This window comes from Pogoniulus pusillus, chromosome 8 (genome assembly GCF_015220805.1).
Source record: "Pogoniulus pusillus isolate bPogPus1 chromosome 8, bPogPus1.pri, whole genome shotgun sequence".
Classification (NCBI taxonomy): Eukaryota; Metazoa; Chordata; class Aves; order Piciformes; family Lybiidae; genus Pogoniulus; species Pogoniulus pusillus.
Window position 1 is genome coordinate 27408510 of NC_087271.1, and position 27786 is coordinate 27436295.

At 42.2% G+C, this 27786-nt stretch overlaps 1 protein-coding gene and 1 long non-coding RNA gene across 2 annotated transcripts in view; one reads left to right on the top strand and one right to left on the bottom strand.

Annotated features, from left to right (window-relative positions):
• Positions 1–13089, bottom strand: part of LOC135177611 (uncharacterized) — a 72745-nt gene extending 59656 nt beyond the window's left edge. Inside the window, exon 1 of the long non-coding RNA XR_010303113.1 lies at positions 12896–13089. This is a non-coding gene — a long non-coding RNA (uncharacterized LOC135177611). The remainder of the gene's footprint in view (positions 1–12895) is intronic.
• AK5 (adenylate kinase 5) overlaps positions 1–27786 on the top strand; it is a 108560-nt gene that overhangs the window by 75862 nt on the left and 4912 nt on the right. The window contains exons 9-13 of the mRNA XM_064147836.1: positions 3569–3611; positions 4367–4411; positions 14070–14233; positions 15260–15376; positions 20385–20573. Coding sequence (XP_064003906.1) covers positions 3569–3611; positions 4367–4411; positions 14070–14233; positions 15260–15376; positions 20385–20573 — 558 coding nt within the window. The remainder of the gene's footprint in view (positions 1–3568; positions 3612–4366; positions 4412–14069; positions 14234–15259; positions 15377–20384; positions 20574–27786) is intronic.

Sequence of the window (27786 nt, forward strand, 5' to 3'; positions counted from 1 at the left end):
AAAAATCATGCACAGTTCAGAAAGGTACCTGATAGAAGAACATGATCAGAAATAGGTATTGTGAAATGCAAGTATAAGGACCAGTCTCTGCCATTCCCTACCTGGGACTGCAAACTCAACAGCAAATCTGGCTGCATACCCAGGTCAGCAGAAAGAATTCCTGTACGTTTGAGGTGACAAAGCTAGTGAGAGGCCTGGAACACAATCTCTATGAGGAGAGGCTGAGGGAGCTGGGGGTGTTTAGCCTGGAGAAGAGGAGGCTCAGGGGTGACCTCATTGCTGTCTACAACTACCTGAAGGGAGGCTGTAGCCAAGTTGAGGTTGGTCTCTTCTCCCAGGCAAGCAGCAACAGAACAAAGGGACACAGCGTGTCAGGAGAGGTCTAGGCTGGATGTTAGGAGGAAGTTCTTCCCAGAGAGAGTGATTTGCTATTGGAATGGGGGCTGCCCAGGGAGGTGGTGGAGTCACCTTCCCTGGAGGTGTTGAAGAAATCCCTGGATGAGGCACTTAGTGCCATGGTCTAGTTGACTGGATAGGGCTGGGTGCTAGGTTGGACTGGATGATCTTGGAGGTCTCTTCCAACCTGCTTGATTCTATGATTCTAAGAGACTGGGAGGAAAAAGGTGAAGGGAAATGATTGATGAGTTTAAGAAGAATGAAGTCTGTGTACAACTGCCTTGTCATCAAAGCCTAATTAATTGCAGCTCAGCTGTTCTGACTATCCCACAATGTTTTTTTTACAGTTCCCTAGAGACCAGGCTTTCAGAACCTCTTTCCACCCCTGATGGGTGTTGTTCAATTCTGTCTGGAAAAAAAAAATGTTTCTGTAGAGTAACATAATTTCTGAAATATGGGAAAGCTTATTATGTCATGGAAGTTTAGCAGAGCTGTTTGTCTCAATCACATCAGGCTGTGTGCTGAGTTATCTCATAGAATTATGAAACAGATGTACTTTGGAAAAAATGGAAAGTTAAGAAAAGACAAAAAGCAATTCTGAAAACAATATTCCTGCATCTGAAGAGTGAGCAGTTACAGATGTAACTAGAATGACTTAGATGTGCTGAGTTCTGATCAATGTCACTGTCAGAATTCCTGATTACCTGCTTTCTAATTGTGATTAGAATTCACTTTAATAGCTTTTCCTCATGTGAACATGGATTTTGGTTAACCTGTTTTCTATTCAAGAAGATACACTTGGTCAAATAAAAGCAGCTCACACCTTGTTCAGCTTTAGTTCTGACTATTTTTTTACATATGGATGATGCCTCCTCTCAAGTCTTCTCTTATCAATGCTTATAAATATATAAAAGGGTAGGGAGTCAAGAAGGTGAGGCTGGGCTCGTTTCAGTGGTGCCCAGTGACAAGACAAGGGGAAAGAGGCACAAACTAGTACACAGGACATTTCATTTAAATAACAAGGAAAAAACAAATCTTCACTTTGAGAGTGACAGAGCACCAAACAAGCTGTCCAATGAGGTTGTGGAGACTTCTTCTCCAGAGACTTTCAAAACCCACCTGTGTGCATTCCTGCACAAAGTATTCTAGGTGACCCTTTAGCAGGGCAATTGGACCAGAAGATCACAGGTCCCTTCCAACCCCTACCATTCTCTGATTCTGTGATATTTCAGCCACTCCTGACTTAAACTGACCTTTATTATCACCTACTGCTCTGAGCAGCCCAACAGGGTTATGGAGGCAGTTTCATTCTGTAATTAGAGGGAAGAACAAAGAGCAGTACCTGAAAGGAGCAGTGTTTCTTTCATTTAATTGTATACTTGCAGCTCTGATCTTGATTTTTAGAGAAACAATTCTAAGCTTCATGTCTACAATTATTTTGACCCATAAACCTGCAAAGGCATGATAAGAAGCTGAATCTAAACCTAGGCCTTTTATATGTAACATATCCTATTATTACATGGAAGGAAAAGCATATAGGGTTAATACTGTCATTAGAATCCCAGGAAAGAGATTCATCTCTTATTTGATTTTTTTTTCCCTGAAATACTCTCCTGCAAGCTTAGTAGACCCAACTGCTTTTAAGTTTTGCTTTGCCTTTTTTTTTTCCTTAAGATGACAGTTATCCTGATGCAGTGTTAATAGCCTGAGAATTACTGTAAACAACAACAACATTGTTCTATATAGCAAAGATAGCAACACTTCAGCCTAATAAAAGAGTACTTGTTTGGCTACAAAAAACTGACTTTAGTCCATCTGGGTGCTTCATTGCTGATAGGAAGACAAGGACAAACCTGCAAGGGTAGTGCAAGAACTTTGCAAATTGTAATGTCCAGCAGTTTATCCACTCTACTCACCATGCAGCTACAGAAATCTCTAGCAGTGGCTCTTTTCTGACAGCATACTGAAACAACTGAAATAGAACTGCAAGAAACTACATCCTGACAATGTTTTATTATTTTGAGTGGACTAGCAGAATGTATTCCATGATGATGTTACACGTGGCTGATATAGTATGAACATGTTACTTTCCATTACTATTATTGGTATTTTATAGTCTAAATTAAAGCACTGATGTTATGGGTACATTGACACTACATAACTTACACTATGTCCAGCATATATATAATTCTGACCTATAAGAACAACAAAGAATTCCAACTCTAGCACTGTTACTGGCCAGGATTTGTAATTATTCACTGATTGTATTATGCCTTATGTATTGAGTTTTAAGTGGTCAAGCATTCAGTACTGTCCCAGGTGACACTTTTGTCTCTAAATTGAAAATTGAGGAGACAGATTTGATGGGTGGACTACTCGGAGGGTAAGGATTTGGTTGGATGCTTGCAAAGAGTTGCAGTCAGTGGCTGAGAGCCCCAAGTGCAAATCTCGAGGGTTTTTACTGGTACCAGTACTATTTAATACTATTTATTCTGCAGGGGGTTGTACTGGGACCAATACTGTTTAACTGTTTATTTTGCCATGGAAAGTGGGCCTGAGTGCACTCTCAGCCTTCTCCCCAACTCCACTCCAATGAGACCTCACTTTGGGTTGCTATGTTCAGCTCTGGTGCCTCCAGCGTAAGACATGGATCTGCTCAAGCAGGTCTAGAGGAGGGACACAAAGATGATAAGAGGAGTGGAGAACTCTCCCTGGAAGGATGACAGACAAAGAGACTTGAGATTGTTTAGCCTGAAGAGGGGAAAGTTCCAGGGAGACCTTTTTGTGGTCTTACAGTATTTAAAGGGGGCCTACAGGAAGGATTAGGAGGGTCACTGTCAAGGAGCATAGCGACAGGATGAGGGATACCCGTTCTAAATTGCAAGAGGGTTTAGATTAGCTGGTAGGAAAAGGTTCTTGACTGTGAAGGTGTTGAGGCACTTGAACAGATTGCTCAGAGAACTTGTGGATGCCCCATCCCTGGGAGCATTCAAGAACAGCTGAAACAGCACTAACAGCATTTCTGTGATATTTTTAACCAGATCTTGAGAGAGATTAAAATTGAGAGGTCAAAATAGCAAGACAATATTGAGATATACGAATAAGCAGCTATAAGAAGCAGCACAAACTATGCAGAAGATCAATTTCAACTTGTTGATTTCTTCATTAACAGGATGAAGATGAGTCAAGTTTTACTGGTTATGAGAGCACAGGAGGTGAGTTTTTCTCAGTGCCATTTGATTTTGACTGTCCCTTGTATTTAAATACAGTTGTATTTCCTTTGGAGGTAAAAGTGAATTCAGGCTGTTTATATTTTGAAATGCAAATGTAAGTGATTTAAGCCAAAAAGCATAATAAAATTCCAGCAGGTGTGATCAGGCTAATGTCTGGGAAGGAACTAGACCAGAATGAACTAGTTTTTTTAAAACCACTGTTTCTGTAAGAGGCAAGCCTGCAATACAGAGGGGCTTTGGCTCTAAAATGGCAGTAACAACAATAAGCTTAGGTGAAATCCAGGTGTTTGACTGAATTTGAGACTTAGGGGAATTTAAGACTGTATCTCAGATGCCCTGCACTAAATATGAAATCCAAATGCATGTGGACAAACTTCTGTAGCAATTATGACTGAAGTTATTCAGAGGAAAACACAAGGGCTCAGGAAGCAGGTTGTTACAGCAAGATGCACCTGCCTCTTTCTCTTTTTTCTCTATTTTAAAAGAGCTGAGGTCTATGTGCAAGGTCTAATTGTCATGTAAAATATATTTATCATATCTACAGTGAGAGCTATGAAACTAGGCAATAATTAGGCTTATGGATAATAGCTTCTTTTGGAATGCAGAGCATTATAGCAGAAAGTAACTCTACTAAAAGCAGACCACCTTGCCTGAGCCTTCCCCAATTTAACATGGAAAGTAGCTAAGATTACAAACAGTTGCTCTTGTCAACTAAACAATTTTTATTTTCACATTAGAATTTTCAGAAGATCTGAGGAAATCAAACATAATTTTTATTATTGGTAAGTAGGATTCCTAATGTAACATTTGAAAAAATCTGCATGCTGCTTAGTTTTAATTATATGATTTCTTTTGAAGTCTAGCAGAACAGCTTGGCTGTTGGTATAGATGAGACTCTTAGTCTTGGCTCCAGGGAAATTTGTCAATATGTATAAATGTCTGATGGGAGAGAAAGAAGACAAATGAGCCAGCATCTTCTCAGTAGTGTCCAGTGACAGGACAAAAGAATCACAGAGCTTTACAGGTAGGAAAGGACCTCCAGAGTTCATCGAGTCCAACCTCCCTGCCAAGGCAGAATCACCTAGGGTAGTTTGCTCAGGAATACATCCAGGAGGGTTTCGAAAGTCTCCAGAGAAGGAGACTCCACAACCTCTCTGGGCAGCCTGCTCCAGTTCCAGTGCTCTGTCACCCTCACTGTAAAGAAGTTTCTCCTCATGTTGAGGTAAAACCTTCTGTGTTCCAGTTTGTAGCTGTTGCTCTTTGTTTTATTGCTGCTAATCAGTAATAAGAGATTGGGTCCATCCACTTGACACCCACCCCTCAGATAACGGGTACACTGAACAACTTCTGAACACAAGATGTTTTTCTATTGTGAGAATGGTCAAACACTGAAACAGGTTTCCCAGAGACTGCACAACCTCTATCCCTAGGTATGTTCAAAACACTGTCCTGAACAACCTTGTTTGTTAGACTCTGGTCTAACAGAATTGCTGGACTAGATGATCCCAAGAGGTTCCTTCCAACCAAAAGGATTCTGTGAAGAGATAGCATGTTTGTGTGCTATTCTTGTATCTTGTCCTGTCTTACACCAAATCCAGGTTGATTCAGTTTATTGCAAACTTAGAGTAGATGTTAAAAGTAAAATTAAGTTACCGATGTGCCATCTACAAGCCATCATCCAGCTTAAAACTGAAAATACACCTTTGCCCCTATTTAATTCTGCTCCTAAATACATCTCGGACTTTCTAATATAAAGTTTATAGGAAGAAAGGAAAATTCTGCTTAATCAAGAGTTTAAATTTTCTTTATTGAAAATATTCTGATAAAAAGTTTGGCTAAGTCCAAATGTAGATTATTTTTCAGCAAATTATGTGGAATGATTTGTACTTTTCCCAAAAAATGCTCTCATCTTCACTGCCCATCCTCCCACTCCTGATGTGAAGAGAGAGTTGGGCTTTGTCCCCTGGATGTAATTTTTTTTATACCTTTTTTTTTAGTAACCAACACGAGATTTTTCATGATTGCTCATTTGTCTGCAAATCCTGAATTTACTCCATCTGGGCAGTGAATGTAAATGGTATTTCCTAGAGACAGATTTCTTGCTCGTTGGACCCTTATGGCCTTTTCAGGCTGGATAATACGCCCTAATCACTGCTTGAGCTACTTGTACACCAAGTTTACCATAACACACTGCCAAATGCATACCATTCGCCTAGGCAGGAAGGTTACCTTACATGTCAGAGGGCTGATATCTGATCAGAAAGGCAAAGAAAAAGAAAGAAGTGAAAAAGCACCACATATTCTCAGTGGCTAAGTACTGCATTGCAGTGGACAGCAAGTGGGACACCTAGCCTAGAAAGAAAGCAGAGATGGATTAGAGTACACTGCCGTAGAGAATTGGATGGGAAAACTGTCTCAGGTGTCATTAGAAATGTTTACTCATTACATAGATCTGTTCATGAGGAGATAATAAGATGCTTATACAGATATTTTAGAACTAGAGTTCTAAAGATGTGCATTTAAGATGCTTTACAAGCTAATTGAAATAAATACACCATCTGCTGTAGCTGAGAAGAGGCTGTTTATAAGACAAAAGGGAAGAAAGAAGACAATTCTCTCCCCCACTTATTTACCTTGAAAATTGTCCAAAGAGGGAAAGGGGTGGGGGGAATCAAATCTAATTAACAAAGATTTACATTAGAACTAATGCAGAGATTAGCCCAATTAACAACCAACTCTGATTAATTAAGCAACAAAATACTTTATCCAGACAGCAAACAGAGGCATAGAATTGGGCAATAACAGGAGGGTTAAAAAAAATGAGGTAAAACCCAGGTAAAATGTATCCTGTAAAGGTAAATTCAAGACAATAATAATAAATGAAGATAATTTGGGGAGATGCTCTGATGTTCAAAATTGATGTACTTACTGCCAATCACTACAAAATAATTCACAATAAACCAACCAAAAAAATCCCTAACCACCACCAGATAAAAAAACCTAGTCTTAACCATAATGAACAATGCATGATTTTGTCGTTTGTAAGTAATGTGAAACTCTGTAACACATCCAGAAAGTTGTTGTGCAGAATGAAGCTACAGGAGCATTATCCTCCCCCATCTCTACTTAGCCATATTTGGCTTTGGTTGAGGTTGAAACCAGAGCAGAAATTTTCCAGGAGTCTTGCTGAACTTTATATCAGAGAAACTCTGCTTAGCTGTAAATGTGATGTTTCAAACCCAGTCAGCATAACCAGTTTCCTCTGCCATTCTTGCTGATGAGCCATAGCCCAGAATGGTTTAAGCTCAATGTAATACCATCTTTTTTCAGCTGACACTCTGAAGATACTATCACCACCTACACTTAACATGTAGAATGTCATCATTCTACAGATGCTAGCTTCTTGTGCAAACCAAAAAAAGAAAGAATAAAGGGCAAAAAAAACCCCTAACAAATCAAACATAGAATCATAGAATCAACCAGGTTGGAAGAGACCTCCAAGATCATCCAGTCCAACCTTGCACCCAGCCCTATCCAGTCCACTAGACCATGGCACTAAGTGCCTCATCCAGGCTTTTCTTGAAGACCCCTAGGGACAGTGCCTCCACCACCTCCCTGGGCAGCCCATTCCAATGGGAAATCACTCTCTCTGTGAAGAACTTCTTCCTAATATCCAGCCTATACCTCCCCTGGCACAACATAACCCAAACCACCCAACCATCTCACACCCCAAGCCTCATTATTTGTCCTGAGTGTGTCAGACCTTGAAAACTGATCTAACTAATTTCTCTGGCTGTGAGCAGAGAGTTTTACCACATGAAGTTCTTTCCAACCTAAATTATGCTACAATACCTGTATTACAGCTTCTTGTACAATCAGACAGGCATTGGATGAGCAGCAAGGATAATGAAAACCCAAGTTAGGGCAAGCACTAATTGTAGAAGCTGATGAAGGCTGCTTTCTCCAACTGTCAATAAAAATGAGTATTTTCTTCAGAGAGATGAAAACTCAGAAACATCCCAGGACATCGCAACATTCTGCCAACATGTGCTTATGGGTTTTTTTCTAGTTAAAATCATCTTCCAGAATTAAAAAAATAGAGAGTTTGTTATCATTTTTTAATAACAGCATTATTCTTTATGGTTTCACAGTCAAAACCCACATGTGAATGACAGGTGAAGTGTGATTGAGAAGCATTTCAATCCTGCATTCTGAAGCTAAGAATAGAGTTAGAATAACAGAATTGCTAAACTGATCTAGTCCTCAAAATGATAGCTTGAAAATAAAGATAGCTTGACTGGGATCATTTTTATTTCAGTTCTGGCTTCTAACTCTCTGTTGTACAGTTAGGCTTCCCCTGCAAGCACTTCTCCACATTACAGGGATGAGAGTCATTATGAAAATAAGGTCTGGAAATTGAAACACTTTAAAGCAAGTGGTGGGACTCTCCTGCAAAACCTGCTGCTGGCATTTTTTGTAAGTGTTCATGGTATTTTGGCATATGACAGAAGAGAAACTTCTGATTCTGTCTGTGTGGCACTTCTGCTTTATTAATAGTTTTAGCAGCAAGGATGGTTCATGAACTGCTCATACTGCTTGTTCCTGTCCCTGCTCGCTTATAGTGACAGTCTCAGTTTGTTCTAGAATCATTAATTCATCTGTCTGTTATGTGCTCTAGGCCAGAACATTACATTTGCATCACATGTCTAAAGTTGCTGGAGTCTTCCCTAGCCTGGGGGGGAATTGGGGCATGAGGGGGAGCAGGTGTAAAAGGTTTAATTTCTTAACTTGAGAACTTTCACTGATCTAGGCAAGCTGCAGTTCAACATTCAGAATTGCTGCTTGGGTAGTTGCAATTTCTCCCTACTCACCGAGACCACTGTTTTTCTCCCCTTGAAGTGCTCTCTGTGAAGAATTTCTGTAGTCCATAATTGAATGAGGAAAGATGACTACTGAAGTCAGCAGTGCTGCCAGAAAGTTACCAGAAGATCCTCTTACACAGCTTCATAGGCAGCTGAATCGGCATAATGGAAGGGAAAACGTGCTGAGGGAGTGCATAGGCCTTCTAACCCAGTCTTTCTTACAGAAGAGCAATGCACAGAACTGCATTTAGTTTCTGTACTCTGCCTAGTCCCCTGGTTCCAGATACTTGCTTACTGTTTGTGTTAAATCAGGACATTGAGATGCTTGAACATGTCCAGAGAAGGGCGACAAGGCTGGTGAGAGACCTTGAGCACAGCCCTACGAGGAGAAGCTGAGGGAGCTGAGATTGTTTAGCCTGGAGAAGAGGAGGCTCAGGAGTGACCTTATTGCTGTCTACAACTACCTGAGGGATGGTTGTGGCCAGGGGGAGGTTGCTCTCTTCTCTCAGGTGGCCAGCACCAGAACGAGAGGACACAGCCTCAGGCTGCGCCAGGGGAGATTTAGGCTGGAGGTGAGGAGAAAGTTCTTCACTGAGAGAGTCATTGGACACTGGAATGGGCTGCCCGGGGAGGTGGTGGAGTCACCGTCCCTGGAGCTGTTCAAGGCAAGGTTGGACGTGGCACTTGGTGCCATGGTCTAGCCTTGAGCTCTGTGGTAAAGGGTTGGACTTGATGATCTGTGAGGTCTCTTCCAACTTGGTGATACTGTGAAAAAGAGCTAAAGGACATGGGAAGGATTGAATTGACAAGAGTAGTCTTGCTGGCTGATACAACCTGCTTAAATGCTTCATCTGCAACTTTTGGTTAACAAATGAGGTTTAAAGCAAGATGCACTGCACTGAGCAGTACTAGCACAACACCAAAGCATGCTAACATTTAATAATTCCTCTGGCCATATTCTAGGCTTTATCTTCACTTCATATATGAAAAGCAGAAGACAACATGATTGATCTGAATAGCAAATTACTGTGAATCAGTCTTTCGCTGGTTCACAGAAAACTTTTTTCCCCAAAATGTATGTAGGCAGAGTAAAAGAAGAGAACATGCAGGGGAAAAAAAACAACAGTATTCACAAAGAATCTCACGCCTTCAGAACAACTGATCCATTTTGAAAACTTCACTACCTTTTTCAATTCCATCATATTTTTTCCTCTATTTGAAAAAAACAGCATAGCAAATTGATGCAAAGCCTTCTTAACCGAAAATATCTTTGTGCTAGCTTTTGGTACACATTAGATGCAGCTGTAGTTCCTTCTAACCTTTCTTCAAGTAAATTATTACACAGTTCTCTCACCCCCTCTCTTTTTTTTTAAATGCATAGATTTTATAAAGGGACCCTGTAAAAGAGCAAAATACATTGTTTTTCAGTACTATGGAGTGATAGTACACCTTGTAACTGCAGGGTTAACTTGCTATTGAAACTGCCTTTTTTAACACTCCTGTATGTATACACCCTGAGCAAGAAGGAATTATCTAATCAGTAAGCATGCACTTTCCCACCTAAATACCCCCTTCCCAGTCATATTAAATAGTGGTCTTCAGAGGGAGACAAGACATTAACTAATACTTGAACTTCAGACATATAAATCAATACTGGTGTAAATGTCAATGTGCATTCAGCTCTCAATGATTAATTTCATGGCAGTGTTCAGCCTCTCTTCAAATCAGGCTGAGAGGGAACTTGAGTCTCATTCTTTGATAAGAAAGCATAAGACTTGTAAAGTGGGTCATATACATTCATCAAGCAGCAGGATGCTCTGCCTACTCATCAAGTGATACTAAATCCATAGTGGTGACCATAAAAGTTATCATTTTCAGCACATAACAGTTATGGAATTATGTTTTTTTCCACTTTAAAGAGCATAGCATTTTAATCTCAGCTGTGTTGGAACTCTTCTATTAAAAATAAAAACAAAAAAAACCCCCATGGTCAATTTTAATTAACATTTTTGGAGGCCCAGTAGTTTTCATTCTGGTGTATGCTCTGCATGTTGTGTCAGTCTGACAGCATTCTTGTTTAAAACGCTAAAAGATGTAGGTGTTATGGAAATGCATCAACTTGTATGGATATTTACTTGCTAAACAACCAAAAAAATGCCTTTGTATTGTTATTTCTAAAGAGAGATTTAGCTTTTTCAGTAAATGAAGGAATGTTACAAAATCTGTTTCATCTCTACATTCAGAAATGAAACACTTACATATGAAATAGAATAAACTAAGCTTTATATATAGACCAAGTAAATAAGATAAAATTAATGCACTGCTAATATGTTCAAGGCCAGGAGACAATATGAAAACAAGCCCATGCACACACAAACTTACTAAAACAAAAAAAAAAAAAACAACAAAATAGAGCAGAAACAAAATTAATTGCCACTACATATCTTTTAACAATCTCATTATGGATAATTTGCCCATAATTTCTCTGCAGCAACTCTTAGCTATTGTTTTCTTTAAGTGGGCACTTTTACAAAAGAATAATGTTCCTCTTATTAAAGCAGTAGAGAAACAACCTGCAACTCATATTGTCGAGAAAATGAGACATTGACAAAGATGCTTCTAGCTAAAATTTTAGCATAAATGCAGTTCTTATACCATGGGCTGATAATTGTCTGTGTGAAGCTGAAGTAAATGATTCCAGGTTACAGTAGACAAAACCATTCCTTTCATGCTCCTGCTTTTTGACCCAATTTTTACTCACAGCTGCAGTACTGTCACTGCTCTGAAAACTGTACCTTCAGAGCAATTATTTCTTAAATTGAATGCAAAAGCCAGAAGAAGTTTCAACTCAGGAGATGGTGCCAAATTCACTCTATTGTGAATGTATTAGTCCTATACACATTCACAAAAAGGAAGGTCATGCATTTTCTAGAATCTTAAATCCACATAAAGAGATGTGTGGTCATACTTACAAGGCCCAACAGATGATAAATGCAAGTCACATGCTTAAAAAAAAATTATTGAAAATTGGTGTTTTTCAAATCTTGACCTTGTGTGAAGGTTTGGGAGTTACCCACCCCACCTCACCCCCCCTCCCCCCCCCACCTCACCCCCCCTCCCCCCCCCCTTATGAAACCACCCAGACTAAACTCAGCTAGCTGAAAGTTAAGGAATGAAGCTTTATATTCACAGCTTAGCACAACATACAACCAGGTATTTCCAATATATTTTAGCTACATACAGAAATACACAAGTTAGAAGTAATACAGAAACACAACAGCCCTCCTAGAAATGAGAGTCCCCAGGAGGGGCTCCCAACCACCCTTCCACCTTCTTTCCACCCCTCTACCTTATCCCAGAACCTGCCCTATGTGCAAGGAGAGTTTACAGTGTTGGCAAAGGGGGTTAGAAGCAGAAATGGTTAGTTGGGTTACACAGCTGCAAAAGCCGAGGGAGAAAACACAGGCACCGACTCCAATAGAGAGAGAGAGAGAGAGACTCACTCTGTCTTATCTGCATTTGTGTTCTGGCTTTTATACATCTCAGCAAGCCTGTGAGTGAAGTAGACATCATCATTGTTTTCTTTTCACAGCCTATAATCTAATTTCTCTCATTAAAATATTCCAATTTGCCTCAAACTAGCACAACTTGCTTCTTTGGATTTTTGAATGTTGTCTCCTCACAAGGATATAGTTACCTCCTACTACAGTAGATCTTCTCTATATCTCCATCAAAGATAGAAAAGGGGCTGCTACACACTTGGAAATTTCTGCTTAAATCCTGGCATTGCCACAATGGAACATATTTTCCCAGCTTTCCCCACCTCTGGCACCAATCGGGCACCAAGACAGCCCCTCAGCCTTCCCTGTCCTGCCGAGCACCCCAGGTCGAAAGGCAGGAATGTCAAAGGAATGTTTTTGTCTACTGTAACCTGGAACCTTTTACTTCAGCTTCACAAAGACCATTACCAGCCCATGGAGTGAGAGTCACACTTGTGCTAAAATTTTAGCTGGAAATACCTTTGTCAGAGCCTCATTTTCTTGGCAATGCAGGTTGTAGGTTGTTTTTCTATTGTTAATAAGATGCTGCTCTTTTACAAAAGTGCTGATTGAAAGAAAACAAAGCATACAAGTGGCTACAGAGAAATAGATTCCAGATCCACCAGCAGTTCTAGAGTTCACAGCCACAGGAATCATAAAATCATAGAACATCAGGGTTCTTCAGGCTGGAAGGGACCTCAAAAACTCACCCACTCCAACCTGCCTGCCAGAGGAAGATCACCTATACCAGATCACACAGTAACACATCCAGGCCAGGTGGGTTTTAAGTATCTCCAGAGAGAGACTCCACAATCCCCCAAGGTCCCCAAGAAAAAGCTTCCAGAAATGTCTGTGGACTGCTTACCTCTCTAGCCGCGTTGAGGTGGCTGCTGCTCAGCAAGCAGTTGAAGAGGCATTTGCCATTGCACGTGGTCAGCCCTCAGGGTAAGGAGCAAAAAGTAGCAAGCTTCCTTGAGGGACAGGGAAAGTCAGCACCAGCAGAGCTAGGAGGGGTCCCAAGCTTGTCGGAGGCATCCAAGACAGGCAGAATCTGCCCTGTCAAAGAACACAGAGGCTTGAAATGCTTCTTTTGACCGGAGAATGCTTACAGCATTCACCTGAGTCCCTGCCCTTTGCCTCCTCCCCCCCCCCGCTATCTCCTCAGAGAACACCCAGCTGCAGCTGTGGTTAGTTGAGAGGCCATTGAAGGTGCCTTCCCTTCAGCCTGTGGAAAGATCACTTCAGCAGCTTCACCTGAGCAACCTGCTTGTTGAGGCTGCCCTTCACCCCTCTGGTTGGTTTCAGAGGTGGTTGCCAGCAGCTGTGGATGTAGCAGAGCAGGTGGTGACAAGGCCCACATGTGCTCTTTGTTGCTGCTCTTAGGCTTCCTTGCAACAAACGTGCAAAGCAAGCCAGTACTACAGCTGCAGAGAGTGGCACGACCAAGCCCTCTGCAGCATTTGGCAGCTCCAGTGCCGTAGCTCTGTTTTCAGCAGATGTGCCAGCACATGAGAGTTTTCCAGCTCAAAGGGAAAGGGCACAAGCACAGTGACATTTTGCATTTTCATTTACCACAGTCCAAAGTTGTTTAGTTACTGTATGCCTGCGTGCATCCAGTATAACAGAGGCAGCTTCCCTCTACCTTTTCATTCCATCAAAGGGGGCAAAAACATTTCCCCTGCAAGGATGCAGCGCACATTAGTCTGCTAATGTTCATTGCAGCTATCAAGCCAAACATATACTAAGTCAAGTAACCTTCCCCACTGTCTGTTTTATGTTTTTCCTTTACATAGAAATGGTGGTTTTGAAACAGGTTCTCTTCTGCAAGAGACTGCAAAGTGTTGTGACTCCTTTCACTTTGGTACACATTTTTGAGTCAGCAGTGTAGTGAATCAGAAGGGAAGTGTGTGATTTGTCGTGCTGCATTGGGTGTATTTGCAAAATAGGCAGTCTTAACAATTTTCTCCATTTTCTTGGTTGATATAGTTTGAGAAAAGACATTATTCTTTTCTAATTCTAGATATTTTTCCCTCACAAAGGTGGGCCTGGCTCTGGCAAAGGTAGCCAATGTGAACAGCTAGCCAAGAAATATGGATTTACTCACCTGTCCACTGGTGACCTTCTCCAAAATGAGTTGGCATCATTATCAGAGAGAAGTAAATTGATCAAAGACATCATGGAATGTGGTGAACCCGTGCCTGGTGTAAGCAACCGTTTTATTTGAGGTCCTAATGGTTAGACAAAGGCAGTGGTAGGTAGAGTTCCTTAAAAGGTTGGAAATAAGACACTAAAGTAGATGACTGTCATTTAAGCTATCTGCAGCTTGAGGGAGGATTTTCCTCATTGCCAGATGTGTGGAAGTTCTTTCCCCTTTCTATGCCAGTATTTCTTTACAGACTCACATAGGCAACAAATCAGTCATGAAATACAGTGAGATAGATGCAGCACTATGCATTGCAAAATGTAAGAGTACAGAAACGCTATGTCCATTTTAGAGTTTCACATTTCAGATTCAAAGCTGGTCCTCCTGGTAGCTGTTCTAATTCACAGTACCTGTGGCAGTTCCCTGCAGAGTTGGCTGGCATCCCAGAGTACCTGAGCTGCAGTTTAATGGAGACTATGAAGTCAGAGTGTGTCTTTCTCAGCTAGGCTTGACTTTTACATGTCAGGTCCACAGCCTTGACTCATAGTGGGTCTTCAGCAAATGCAGTTAGATCATTGGATGAGTTTGTTAATGAAAGATACTGTGAAGTACTGCTCAGGGGAAACTAAAAGCTGTACTGTGGCTTAGTTTTGATTGCTTTGCTCTTCTGAGTCTTTGGTCAGACAGAGTCTCTTATCACTTTCCATGTAACATGATTATGTCAATGACATAGCAAAATGCAATCAGATTGGAATATACTGCAGCAGTACTCTAAAGTTTCACAGGTGTTAACATTAATTTTGAAATGATGAAATATTCCCAGCTATCCAAAGGACTCTAACTTTTGGATGGGTTCCAACACTGGATTTGTGTAGCTAGCATAGCTGGTCTTAAGAAAAGGTAAGGTGCCCTGATAGTTGCAGGAGAAGAAAGACATCTGCATTCAGAAGACCTGCTTTTGGAAAAACAAGGTAATTCTCAAGAGCACAGGACTAAAGTCAGTGTAACAGAGGTATCAGTCCAGTCCTTCTTATTAATTAATCAAGTTATTAATTAACCAAGTTACTGTCTTTATTTCCAATGCAGGATGTTGTCCTGGAGCTACTAAAGGAAGCCATGGTTTCCAAGTTAGGGGACACAAAAGGATTCCTGATCGATGGGTATCCCCAGGACCTGAAGGAAGCAGAAGAGTTTGAGAGCAAGGTGACCATGTAGTCATAATGCTGTTTGTTATAATTCCTGTCAAGATATGACTGCACATCTGCTTCTGCTTGGATGTCTCCATCTAGCTGATTGCAAAAGGGACATATAGAGAACCAACCCAACAATGCTGTGATGCTGATGACTGAAACTTTGGGACCCCATCACTATAGCAGCTTGAGTTTTTGCTGTCACCTACACAGGCTCTGTACTGCTAGGAAAAATAAAGCTGATTTTACCCAAATGTAATATAAACCAGAAAAAAAAAATCCGAGTTTTAGAATCAGTTTTCCCCTTCCAGTGGGTGGCTGCTGTACTTTATCATAAAAATATCAAGCACTTACTTGATGCAGGTCCATGAAAGTATGTAACTTCACAGTTAATATCTCTTACCATTACTAAAGCTTGCTGCCACTTTGAAAGAGCATTTTTGTGATGAGTAACAGGTGGCATAGCCATAAAAAGAGCATTTCACAAGTGACTGCGTGGCAGTTCAGAGAGTTATCGATTCCCTCAGTATGTGCTAAGACCTACTGAGAAGTCACAGCTGTACATTTCTCAACTTGAAAAAAAACTCCAGCTCTATATAAGCCCTGTGCATGAATTTGCCAGGGTTTAGGAGAAACAAAGTGGTGAACTAGGGGAAATAATTAAGTATATGTTCTATCATTTTACACTCCACAAATGTCCTATTATGAGTTTGAAAGGTAATAAAACTTCAGTGAATCATCTGGGTTTTTTTTCCCCTGAAACTTAAGCTGCTTTATTTAGTTGATTACCACAAAAGCCTGGCAAGATTTAGGCATCAGAAGCTGGACAAAGTAATGAGCAATAGGATTTGTTGTAGAAGCTGTACACACAAATATCAATCTGATACTTCCTTTATGGCAACACCACAGGCTATTAAAAAGACGTTGGAAGTTTCTTTCTTTTTGTGTAGGAGGAACTATTTCATCAGTGCTGCTTTTCTGACGGGTAGATGTGTCATGTCCTGTAAATACTGATGTATGCTGTAAAGTATATATAAAAGGGTTTTGAGGTTGGAGTGTCCTGGACCAAGGCACTACCGGGCAAACAAGCTTTGTTGCAATAACAGAGCCTCTTTCAGTTCCCACAGACACTTCAGTGGCAAAAGATCCTGTAATCCTGAGTTACTTTTGACATTTGGAGTAAAACACAGGCACTTCAAGTGATAATCTTGAATGTGTTGTGTCGTCCTTGGTGTGTCCACATAACTACTTCAGTTTTCTCAGTGTGAACTTAGCTGGCTCTAAGCTGCTCAGTAAGTCTGTGAAGTTTTTCAAAGTGAGTCATTATTGAGATTGTGTTTTGTATTTCTCTCTAAAAGGTGATGAGAAGTTCTTCCTACATTATAATTGAACAAAAAGAGGTAGACATCAGGCTTTATTAATTAATGGCTGCAACGTGCAAATGAATAATGCTACATATCTAGATGATGTGTGAAAAGCTTTATAATTGTTAACAAAGAGCTGTTCTATTTAGAAGATATGGGGAATAGTGCTTATACTTGAAAGGTTGACAGCCTTAAATAGAATTAGCTATGCAGAAACAGCTTGTTCTTCATCCAGTTTTGCCCAATTTCTTTCTATCATGTAATTGTACTTTCACCTAGCCATAATTCTAGAGAACCACACATCTCTGTTCCCTCCTTGGTCTTTCTGCTAGGTAAGACGTAGAAAACACATTTGAAGTCCCACATCACTTGGTGGAGTATAACCAATAAGACAAAACAGAGACCCAGTACATTAGACATGATGGGTTCCTACAAATGCCTCTGCAACATTCATTATTTAAGCTAAATTTGAGCAGGAAAACAGTAATTTAAACAAACCAGCAAATGAATGAAAAACCCAGCCAACAGTAGTAAAAATTGCTGTCTTATCTGAGAGGGGTATTACTTTTACTTTTTGTGGGTTTTGACTTGGAAGGATAACATTTCTGTAACTATCTGAATTCCAGAGAACAGCAACACTTTGAAACTTCTAAGATTTTAAAAAATAAACCAGACCAAGTCTATCAAACAAAGTACCACCAGGCCTTGAAAATGATCAGGAGGATGAAACCCCTCTCCTGTGAGGACAGGCTGGGGCAGCTGGGGTTGTTCAACCTGGAGAAGAGAAGGTTCTGGCAAGACCTGATAGCAGCCTTCCAGTACCTGAAGGGGGCCTACAAGCAAGCTGGAAAGGGACTGTTTATAAAGGTCTGTAGTGCTAGGATGAGTGGCAACGGTTTTAAATTAGAGAAGAGTAAATTTAGCTTGGACATCAGAAGGAAGTTCTTTACCATAAGGGTGGTGGAACATCGGAATGGGTTGCCCGGGGAGGTAGTTGAGGCCTCATCCTTGGAGATATTCAAGGTCAGGCTCAAAAGGGCTCTGGTCAGCCTGATTTATTATGAGATGTCCCTGCTCACTGCAGGGGTGTTGGACTAGATGACCTTTGGAGGTCTCTTTCAACCCAAACCATTCTATGATTTTACAATTCTACCAGTCAATACATCATTATGGGGCAACGATATGACTATGTCAAATGGAAAGGAGTTGTTCCTTGTTTATTCTGTTACAGTTTAGAACAGACCATGTAATTCCTCATGTGGAGTTGGGAGGAAAGAACTTATCACTGTCCTAGTCCACTTGTCCCAGGCAGCCAGCAATAGAACAAGGGGACATGGTCTCAATTTGTGCTGGGGTAGGTCTAGGCTGGATGTTAGGAGGAAGTTCTTCACAGAGAGATTGGCATTGGAATGGGCTGCCCAGGGAGGTGGTGGAGTCACCATCCCTGGAGGTGTTGAAGAAAAGCTTGGATGAGGCACTTAGTGCCATGGTCTAGTTGATTGGACGGGGATGGGAGATAGGTTGGACTGGATGATCTTGGAGGTCTCTTCCAACCTGGTTGATTCTATGATTAAATAAAACAATTGTTTACATTGTTGATTCAGCTGACTATTTTTGACTTCTTGATCCAAGTTTCTTGTACTGCTAAAAGTGCCTTCTTGACTTTCAAAATCTTGAAACTCAATACTGCTGCTGCTAATAGCATTAATGCTCTTTGAGCTGTGTGGAAAAAAAAGAATGGATAAAGGAATGTCATTGAACTGTCCGACATAATCCCTTGGCTTCAGCCGCCTCTTAGAAAGTCATTAAGGCAGTAGAAAGGTCAACATAATCCAGACATCCTTAGTCAAATGCAGAAGGCCTAATATGAATTATTTACCTTTAGAGTAATTCTTCCTTTGAGGGCGGCAAACAAAGGTAGTAAAGGCAATTTCCATATATCAGTCATTTAGACTTTGCTGTAGCCATGATAAAAGTATGAATTTGTAATGGCCACTAGTGTGAAGAACACTCATCTTTTCTCAGGATTTCTCACTTTCCTGAAATGTGTTATCCAAATCCTTGCTAGAGAGGGAAGGGGTGAGAAAGAGCCTGAGATCATCACTGAAGGGCTTTGTACATCACTGCACAGAAAAATGATCACATCACTTTTCATCATCTCAGGGAAAGAGCAATGGGGAGTTGTGTTTAGAACTTCTGGGTCTCTCCTAAAATAATGTTTTGCTCTTTCTTGCTCTTTCTTTATCACCCACAAAGTACTACAATACCTACAGTTAAATGTAGATAGAGACAACTATTTGCTATCTCTGCCAAGGCCTGGGAATAAAAATAAATTAATCTGTATTTATTTTCTTTATAAAACCAGGCAGACTGTCCCTTACAACTGGTTTGACACTAGCCAAAACAGCACAAAATGGTGGGCTTCTCAAATCACTCACCAACCAGGGGCAATGGCAGGTTTAGGTTAGACATAAGGAGGAAGCTCTGTATGGTGAGAGCAGTAACATGCTGGAACAGGTTGCCCAGGGGTATGGTTGAAGTTGTGTCTCTGGAGACGTTCAACATCAGACTTGATGTGGCCCTGGGCAGCCTGATCTAGTTGAAGGTGTCCCTGTGTACGAGATGAACTTTGAGAGTCCCTTTCAGCCCAATGCAATCTGTGAATCTGGGAACTTGAAAATATGCAGGAATATATCACGTCCTTCCTTTACTCTGTGGGTAGTTATGAGGTAGTTACACTGCAAATAATGACATTAAATAGTGCATGTCATAAAATAATTCACAGGATGCATTCCTATAAATACCACCATTAACAAGCATTTGATGATGTCCCTGAACCTGTCTGTTGCTACTCATTTCTGTTTCAAGTGGGTGCACTTTAATTTGAACATTTCCTTCTATTGCCTGTTGAAAAACTAAGCTATAGTTTGTCACTCCCTGAATAAAAAAAATCTGCATTTCACAGTCAGAACAAAGCAAGGGCTAGAAAAATAACTCAGATATTCCTAGAGTCCAGTGCTGGTTGCATCAACCTTTTATAGAATTACAGAATCATAGAACAGAATCATAGAATCAGTCAGAGTTGGAAGGGACTGCAAGGATCATCTAGTTCCAACCCCCCTGCCATGGACAGGGACACCCTACTCTAGATCAGGCTGGCCACAGCCTCCTCCAGCCTGGCCTTAAACACCTTCAGGGATGAGGCCTCAACCACCTCCCTGGGCATCCCATTCCAGGCTCTCACCACTTGTGGTGAAGAACTTCCTCCTCACGGCCAGTCTGAACCTACCCACCTCCAGCTTTGCTCCATTACATATCCTAATAAGTCCCTGCCCAGCTTTTTTGTAGGCCCCCTTCAGATACTGGGAGTTACTATCAGTTACATATAACGAATGGATGATCTTCATTCCAAATAACCAGTGTTTTTTCAGTTAATTTTTGGCTGTATCTGTAGAGCCCAGCCTTGATCCAGAATAGTGCTACAAAAGAGGTGTTTGTTAGAAAGCATAATTTCTGCATAGACAAATACAAAGGTAATTTGTCAATGCAGTTCTCCATGACACTTTTGGTAGCGTTTCTCTTTCAAATGTTCCAAACAAAGTTGTTTTACCAAGCCAGTGATTTGAATACCTGTTCACTTTCTTTCTTTGTCTCTAGATTGGGGAACCAAAACTTGTATTCTGCCTGGACTGCTCTGCAGAAACCATGAGCAGTCGCCTTCTGCTGGGAAACGAGAGCAGTCAGCACACTGATAACACCGACACCATCAAGGAACGAATTGAAAGCTATTGCCAAGCATCAAAACCTGTGACTGCATACTATGAAAGGAAGACACAGTTATGCAGGGTAAGATGCTTGACCTTTTTAATTATGCTATTGCTTTTTAGCTTCATTATATGAGCAATATTTGTAAAATACTGGCTTGACGCCGTTTAAGAACTGCATGAATTTCTGCACTTCAATTTGCTCTTATCTTACACTTCCCTGGTTTGTTTGCAGCTTCCACAAACTTCTGAGTTCCACAGTACAATTTGAGAGAATAACCCTACAGATTTGAGTCTGAGAAGATATTCTTAATCACTACCTCATCTCTATAGAATCTCTTACGTTAACGCTGAAAACTTTTCTTTAAGTATTAGGATCTCCCCCTCTACTCTGCTCTGGTGAGACCCCACCTGGAGTACTGCATCCAGTTCTGAAGCCCCTATTACAAGAAGGATGGGGACATGCTGGAGCGTGTCCAGAGAAGGGCCCCGAGGATGCTCAGAGGGTTGGGGCATCTCTCCTATGAGGACAGACTGAAAGAGTTGGGGCTGTTCAGTCTGGAGAAGAGGAGGCTCTGAGGTGACCTTATTGCGGCCTTGCAGGATCTGAAGGGGGCCTACAAAAAGCTGTGCAGGGACTTTTTAGGACATCAGGACTAAGGGGAATGGAGCAAAGCTGGAGGTGGGTCCATTCAGACTGGATGTGAGGAGGAAGTTGTTCACCATGAGAGTGGTGAGAGCCTGGAACGGGCTGCCCAGGTTGAGGCCTCATCCCTGGAGGTGTTTAAGGCCAGGCTGGATAAGGCGCTGGGAAGCCTGGTGTAGGGTAAGATGTCCTTGCCCAATGCAGGGGGGTTGGAACTAGATGATCCTTGTGGTCCCTTCCAACCCTGACTGACTATGATTCTGTAAGGCAGAGGTCCTCAAAGTTTTTAAACAGGGGGCCAACCACTGTCCCTCAGACACTGTAGGGGGCTGGACTATAGCTTGCCGGGGGCCAGACTATAGTTTGGTTCCAGCCCAGTAGTGTCGGGGGCCAGACTCCGGTTCCAGCCCAGCCCTGGCGGGTGCGTGGGGGCTGCAGAGGCTGCCCAGCGGATGAAGTGGCAGGAGGTGGCTGCTTGGTTCCCCCAAGCCCCGGCGGGGGGGAGCAGGGGGTCTGTAAATACCGGCAGGCTGCATTGAGGACCCTGCGGGGCCGTATCCAGCCCGGGACGCCTGCTACAACAGGGGCTTTGAGAATTAGGATAAAAGATTACAGTAACCCAAAGCCCTTTAGTTAAATTCACTCAAGTGACAGTGTATATCTGAAATTAAACACACCCAAGACAGACCTTTCTGCTGGAATAAATGACACAGTTCCATTGTTTCGGTGCATTACCTCTGTTTACACCTGCTCAGGATGAGATATTAAAAGCATTTTCTTTCATTCTCTAGTCAATACTTTACATAGAAGCATAGGGGATTGGAATTGGATGATCCTCGAGGTCCCTTCCAACCTAAACCATTCCATGATTCTATAAGCAAGAGAGAATCCCACGTGTGCAGTTAGCTGATGTATAGGCTAGCACAGCTGTAAACTTATTCATGTAGGATGTTTATGGTTCTTTTTATATGGTTCTCTGCTCTGCCATGGCAAACTGTACCTTATGTTCAGCTACAAAAATATACAGTCCTACTGGTCCTTCTTCTTTCTTGCCCTAAGAGGGAAAGAATTCAATAACAAATACAATAAATTTGCATGTAGCAAACATGCAAATCAGGATCCTAAACCTTTCTTCACTGCAAAGTTCCCCAAGGAGAAATATGCAGCTGATTTCTGCTCAGATATCTTGACCTGAGAACAGAATAAATTACATAATCCTGAGAAAAATGATGCTCAATACTTCTACAAAGAAAAAAGAAACAATTAAGACTTGATTGACAGCTGTTTTGAAACAAAGAGAGCTAGATAACACAAAATGTGTAACTGCTAGCTGTGTGGGAAAACAAGAGAAAAAAAGACATTTAGGTTTGCAGTTTTAAAAGTATTTGAGCAGTGAACATATTTGGGTTGCATGTGTTGAAGAAAGCAGAGAGGAATTTTGCAATTCCCAGGACACAGGGTTAGCTTCTTATTTATAGCAACATATTTTACAGACCGCTAAGCATTGACACTGTAGAGAGAGAAGAGCTCTAATCTGTCCTAGCTTCATCTGCAGTCATTAGGAATTCTCTCTTTGCTTTACCTGCACAGAGGAGACGAAGGTATCTGGTTGCAACAGCATTCCCATTTTAATCAATAACAATTTTATGTCCTTCTCTAAACCTGAGCTTATCGTACATAGAGGCATTCATAATAGCTAACACGATACTTGGAAAGGGAGCATCTTCCATTCAGCTGACCTCTGAACAAGAACAGTGGCCTGACGAAGCTGCCAAAAGATATGACTCTGTTTGAAATTTCCTTTTGACCAAGATTACCTGTCAGCATCTCTCCTCAGCAGTGAAGTGAGGCATGAACAAAGGCTGGAAACTTTGAGTGCAGCTGAAGTGTCTGTGAAGCTGACGGGAATAAATAATAGTCATCCTCCCGGCCACCCAGCTGAGTTGGAGAGCTGTGATCTAACTCAAGAGGATGTATTGACAAAGAAATACAAACTGACTGAAGAATGAAGGGCAAAAAATTACACTGTCCTCCGCTTACTTTTCTCCTAAGGCATTAAGTTTCTAAACTGTGTTCTGGGAGATAAAGAAGCTGTAACCATATGTTAGAAATGTTCCACTTTTTATTTTTTAATCATATTTTGGGGATCACAGAATCAGGGTTGGAAGAGACCACAAGGATCGTCTAGTTCCAACCCCCCTACCATGAGTGGGGACACCCTACCCTACATCAGGCTGGCCACAGCCTCATCCAGCCTGGCCTTAAACACCTCCAGGGATGGGGCCTCAACCACCTCTCTGGGCAACCCATTCCAGGCTCTCACCACTCTCGTGCTCAGCAGCTTCCTCCTCACAGCCAGTCTGAACCTACCCACCTGCAGCTTTGCTCCATTCCCCCTAGTCCTGCCACTATCTGATATCCTAAGAAGTCCCTGCACAGCTTTTTTGTAGGCCCCCTTCAGATCCTGCAAGGTCACAATAAGGTCATCTCTGAGCCTCCTCTTCTCCAGACTGAACAGCCCCAACTCTTTCAGTCTGTCCTCATAGGAGAGGTGATACAGTTTAATACTCTATAAATTGTTTCATAGTCGGTTGCAGAACACCCACCTGCCACTACGGACAGCAAGTAGGTGCTCTTTAACAAAAGCCTCATGCTGGAAATGCAAGGACTGAAAGCCCTGCTTCTCAGTGGTTTCCAAGGCAGCTGGACAGAAAAGTGTCTTAAAATTTAGTAGGTACCTACTTGTGTTTTAATGTGGCTGCCTGGAAGTACACTTGAACTGGGTGTATGGTATGTAGCCTTCTGCCAATTGAGAAGAAAATGAGGAGAAAACCCTGATAGTTTTTAATACCTGACATCCTTTAAAGCTTTTTTTTTCAAGTGACAGTTTGTAGAAAGGTAATAAGTAATAGAGAAGAGAAGAGCAGTGCATTGGCTGTCAAACAAGGCAAAACTGGTCCTACTTATATGACATGAGACACTTAGTAGGTATCTTGAATACAAATTCCCTGTTCAAAGTCATGTGAGGAAAAAGGATGTGAACATAACAAATAAGTTAAGCAGTCCAGAGCCGAGGATTTTCAAGGATGCCTGAACCCTTTCACTATTTCAGATCACATGGTATGAAAGCTGTGTCCATTTCTGGGCCCCTCAGTTCAAGAGAGATGTTGGAATACTGGAATGTGTCCAGAGAAGGGCAACAAAGCTGGTGAGAGGCCTGGAATGCAGCCTATGAGGAGAGGCTGAGTGAGCTGGGGTTGTTTAGCCTGGAGAAGAGAAGGCTCAGGGCTAACCTCATTGCTACAACTACCTGAAAGTAGGCTGTAGCCAGGTGGGGGTTGTTCTCTTCTGCCAGGCAACCAGCAACAGAACAAGGGGACACAGTCTCAAGTTGTGCTGGGGGAGGTACAGGCTGGATGTTAGGAGGAAGTTCTTCCCAGAGAGTGATTGGCATTGGAATGGGCTGCCCAGGGAGGTGGTGGAGTCACGATCCCTGGAATTGTTCAAGCAAAGCCTGGATGAGGCACTTAGTGCCAGGGTCTAGTTGACTGGATAGGGCTGGGTGCTAGGTTGGACTGGATGATCTTGGAGGTCTCTTCCAACCTGGATGATTCTATGATTCTACAATAACATTCAACCAATTTGCATTTTTATTTCTCTCCCCTTCCTCCCCCAATGTTGTTCTGTTGTCACCTTTTTCCTAAAATCATCTAAAGTCAGTGTATCAGAAATTAATAGTCGTTATGGACTATGAATATTAATTTCTGTATAGATAATCTTTTATTATTAATATTCAATCATGGGGAAATAAAATCCCTAAGGTTCTTTAGGTTTTCGGTCAACAGGAAGCAATTGCATAGAATTAAACAGTTTAATCAGTCAGAGCTTGGAAAACAATGACGAGAGAAGGGGAAAAAATCTAACTAATGCCTACTCAGTCTTGGCACATACTCACTACGCCTTTGGTCCCTGAGTATGTCTCTTGTATAAAAGACGCCTTCAAACTCGCGTTGATCCCGGGGTAACCACACAGGTGTTTCAGGCAGGGGAGGAGGGAGATGCTGCTAAGCCACTGGTGTGAGCTGCAGCAGGTGGCCGCCTGATAACGAGCCGCAAAGGAGGAGACAAAGGCACGGTGCAGAAAGGCTGGAGTGGAAAGGCAGCTGTGGAAAGGCAAGCGCAGAAAGGCAGGGCTTTCTAGCTCATCCCCCTTTGTATGCCCGCTGTTGAAATCGAACTGGGCAATAGGCGCTAGCACCATTGTTCTGGCCTGTGAGTTCAGAGCTTCCTGCCTTGGGCCATGCAGGCACGGTGAGGGCAGCACAAGACACCCGACCAGAGGTGCTAAGCCCCTGGCCCTCAAGGCTTTGCTGGAGCGAAACCCTTGTTGTTTGCTCAGGCTGCTCACTCCCGGACCCCAGCACAACAGGAAGACTAGAGCCAGGGTTAAACCTGCCCGGCAGGATTTATGCCCTCCCGGACAGTCAGGCGCTGAGTAAGCAGTAGTGGGTCACAGTCATTATCACAAGCAGTTTCCGTGGCCAGCACCAGAAACGAGAGGACACAGCCTCAGGCTGCGCCAGGGGAGATTTAGGCTTGAGGTGAGGAGAAAGTTCTTCACTGAGAGAGTCATTGGACACTGGAATGGGCTGCCCGGGGAGGTGGTGGAGTCACCGTCCCTGGGGCACTTCAAGGCAAGATTGGACGTGGCACTTGGTGCCATGGTCTAGCCTTGAGCTCTGTGGTAAAGGGTTGGACTTGATGATCTGTGAGGTCTCTTCCAACCCTGATGATACTGTGATACTGTACTGTGATACTGCGAAAGAACAAGTGACCATCCACTCTCTCCCAGTCTTCTCATGTTGGTGCTCTGTTAGAAGTGTCTCTGGAGAGAGGCAAATGTGTCCTTCTGCCTTTAGAGAAGTGATGCTCAATGATAACAGTGATAGCAGCTGTGCCATTTATTTCCAGCTTTTGACAGGCTGTCAGGGAGTCATTAACCCTGATAGATAAGTAGGTGGGGAACAAAGTGATTCTCTCGCTCTCCTTGGTGGCTTGTAACCCATTAGATGAAACATCAATCTACAAGGACACGTCAGGAACATTAGCAGGGGATTATAGATAAACCCAGCAGTAAATTCGTGCCAAACGCAAACAGGTATTCGGGCAGCAGGTTTCAGCTGCACTTCCAGACAGCTCGGTCCATTGCACTGAGAACCAGGCTCTGCATTGTCTCAGAGGGCTTTTTGACACTCTTTTTGTTGGCAAAGATGTAAATGTTAGTGACAGCGCAGCTGAACTTGACTGGCATCCAGTAAACAACTTCTAACTAGTGGGTTTATGCCAGAGCCTGAGTCTGTCTTTCAGAACAAGTGGTCCTTAGCCACCCTCTCTACAGACAGTCAGGTTTTTCTCACTGGCAGGGTACATCTAGGGTTTTAAATGCCAAAACATACAACAAACGGAGATCTGATGACAGACATTTTAATTGGTTGGTTTTAATGCCAAGAGGAGCAACACTGCAGTGTGGAGATGATTGGTCCAGTCATTGGGAAAATGAACTTCTTTTAATTTCCCTGTGTTTGAAGTTACCTGAAGCCATTGTGACATTTCAAAAGTGAAGGTACTATGGAAAACTGCATCTGGATTGTGCTTTTACGTGAAGATACCTTTGAATAACCTTGAAAACAGCCCTAATTTATGAGGTTTGTTATGATCTGAGAAGGAGAAATACACAGTTTTCTCTCTTGGAGCTGCAGAGAGTGTAATTGAATTAGTGTGGTATTAACTGTGAAAGCTGTGAGTTACTGTCACATTAAGTTAGTTTTGTGCCACCAGTTTAAATTAGTGCTATGAATTAGACCTGTGTTATTTAGGACACCAGTATGGGAAGCAGTGGGGTTGTCATTAGTTATGCTCATCCATATTTTACTGCACCTGTTAGGAAGTCAGCATTCCAGCCAGTCATAAAGGGTGGCAAATGTCAGGCTTACAAACCTAATTCTTCATCAAAACTGCCTAGATCTAGACCAGAGTATCCATCCTAATTGTAGAAGAGGTTGCTAAAAAGCCAGTGGCAGTCAGCTGTGCTGGTTAGATCAGTTAGCCAGGGAAGATGCATTTATGGAATGCACTTCACTCTGTGTGAAGTGTTTCCTGTGAGATAGCCATATGAAAATAGGTGTCTTGGCAGCTGAAACAGACAAAACAAGATAGAGATGGAAGTTATGAGAAGGTAGACATTTGGTCCAGAATGCCACACCATGCCACTTTTATTCTAGTAAGTGCCCCTCTCCTAAAGCCTTCCTTTGTGACATGGAAGGCTTCTGAAAGACATACAGACGTTGTTTCAGAAAGGGCTAGAAAGGGCTTTTTATAAAGGTTGGAAGGAAGGACCTGAGGAACTGCTGACCTGTTATTCTCACCTGTGTGCCTGGGAAGATCATGGAACAGATCTTCCTAGAAACTGTGCTATGGTACATGGAGGACAGGGAGGTGATTTCACAGTATTTCACAGTATCACCACCAAGGTTGGAAGAGACCTCACAGATCATCAAGTCCAACCCTTTACCACAGTGCCCAAGGCTAGACCATGGCACCAAGTGCCACATCCAACCTTGCCTTGAACTGCCCCAGGGACGACGACTCC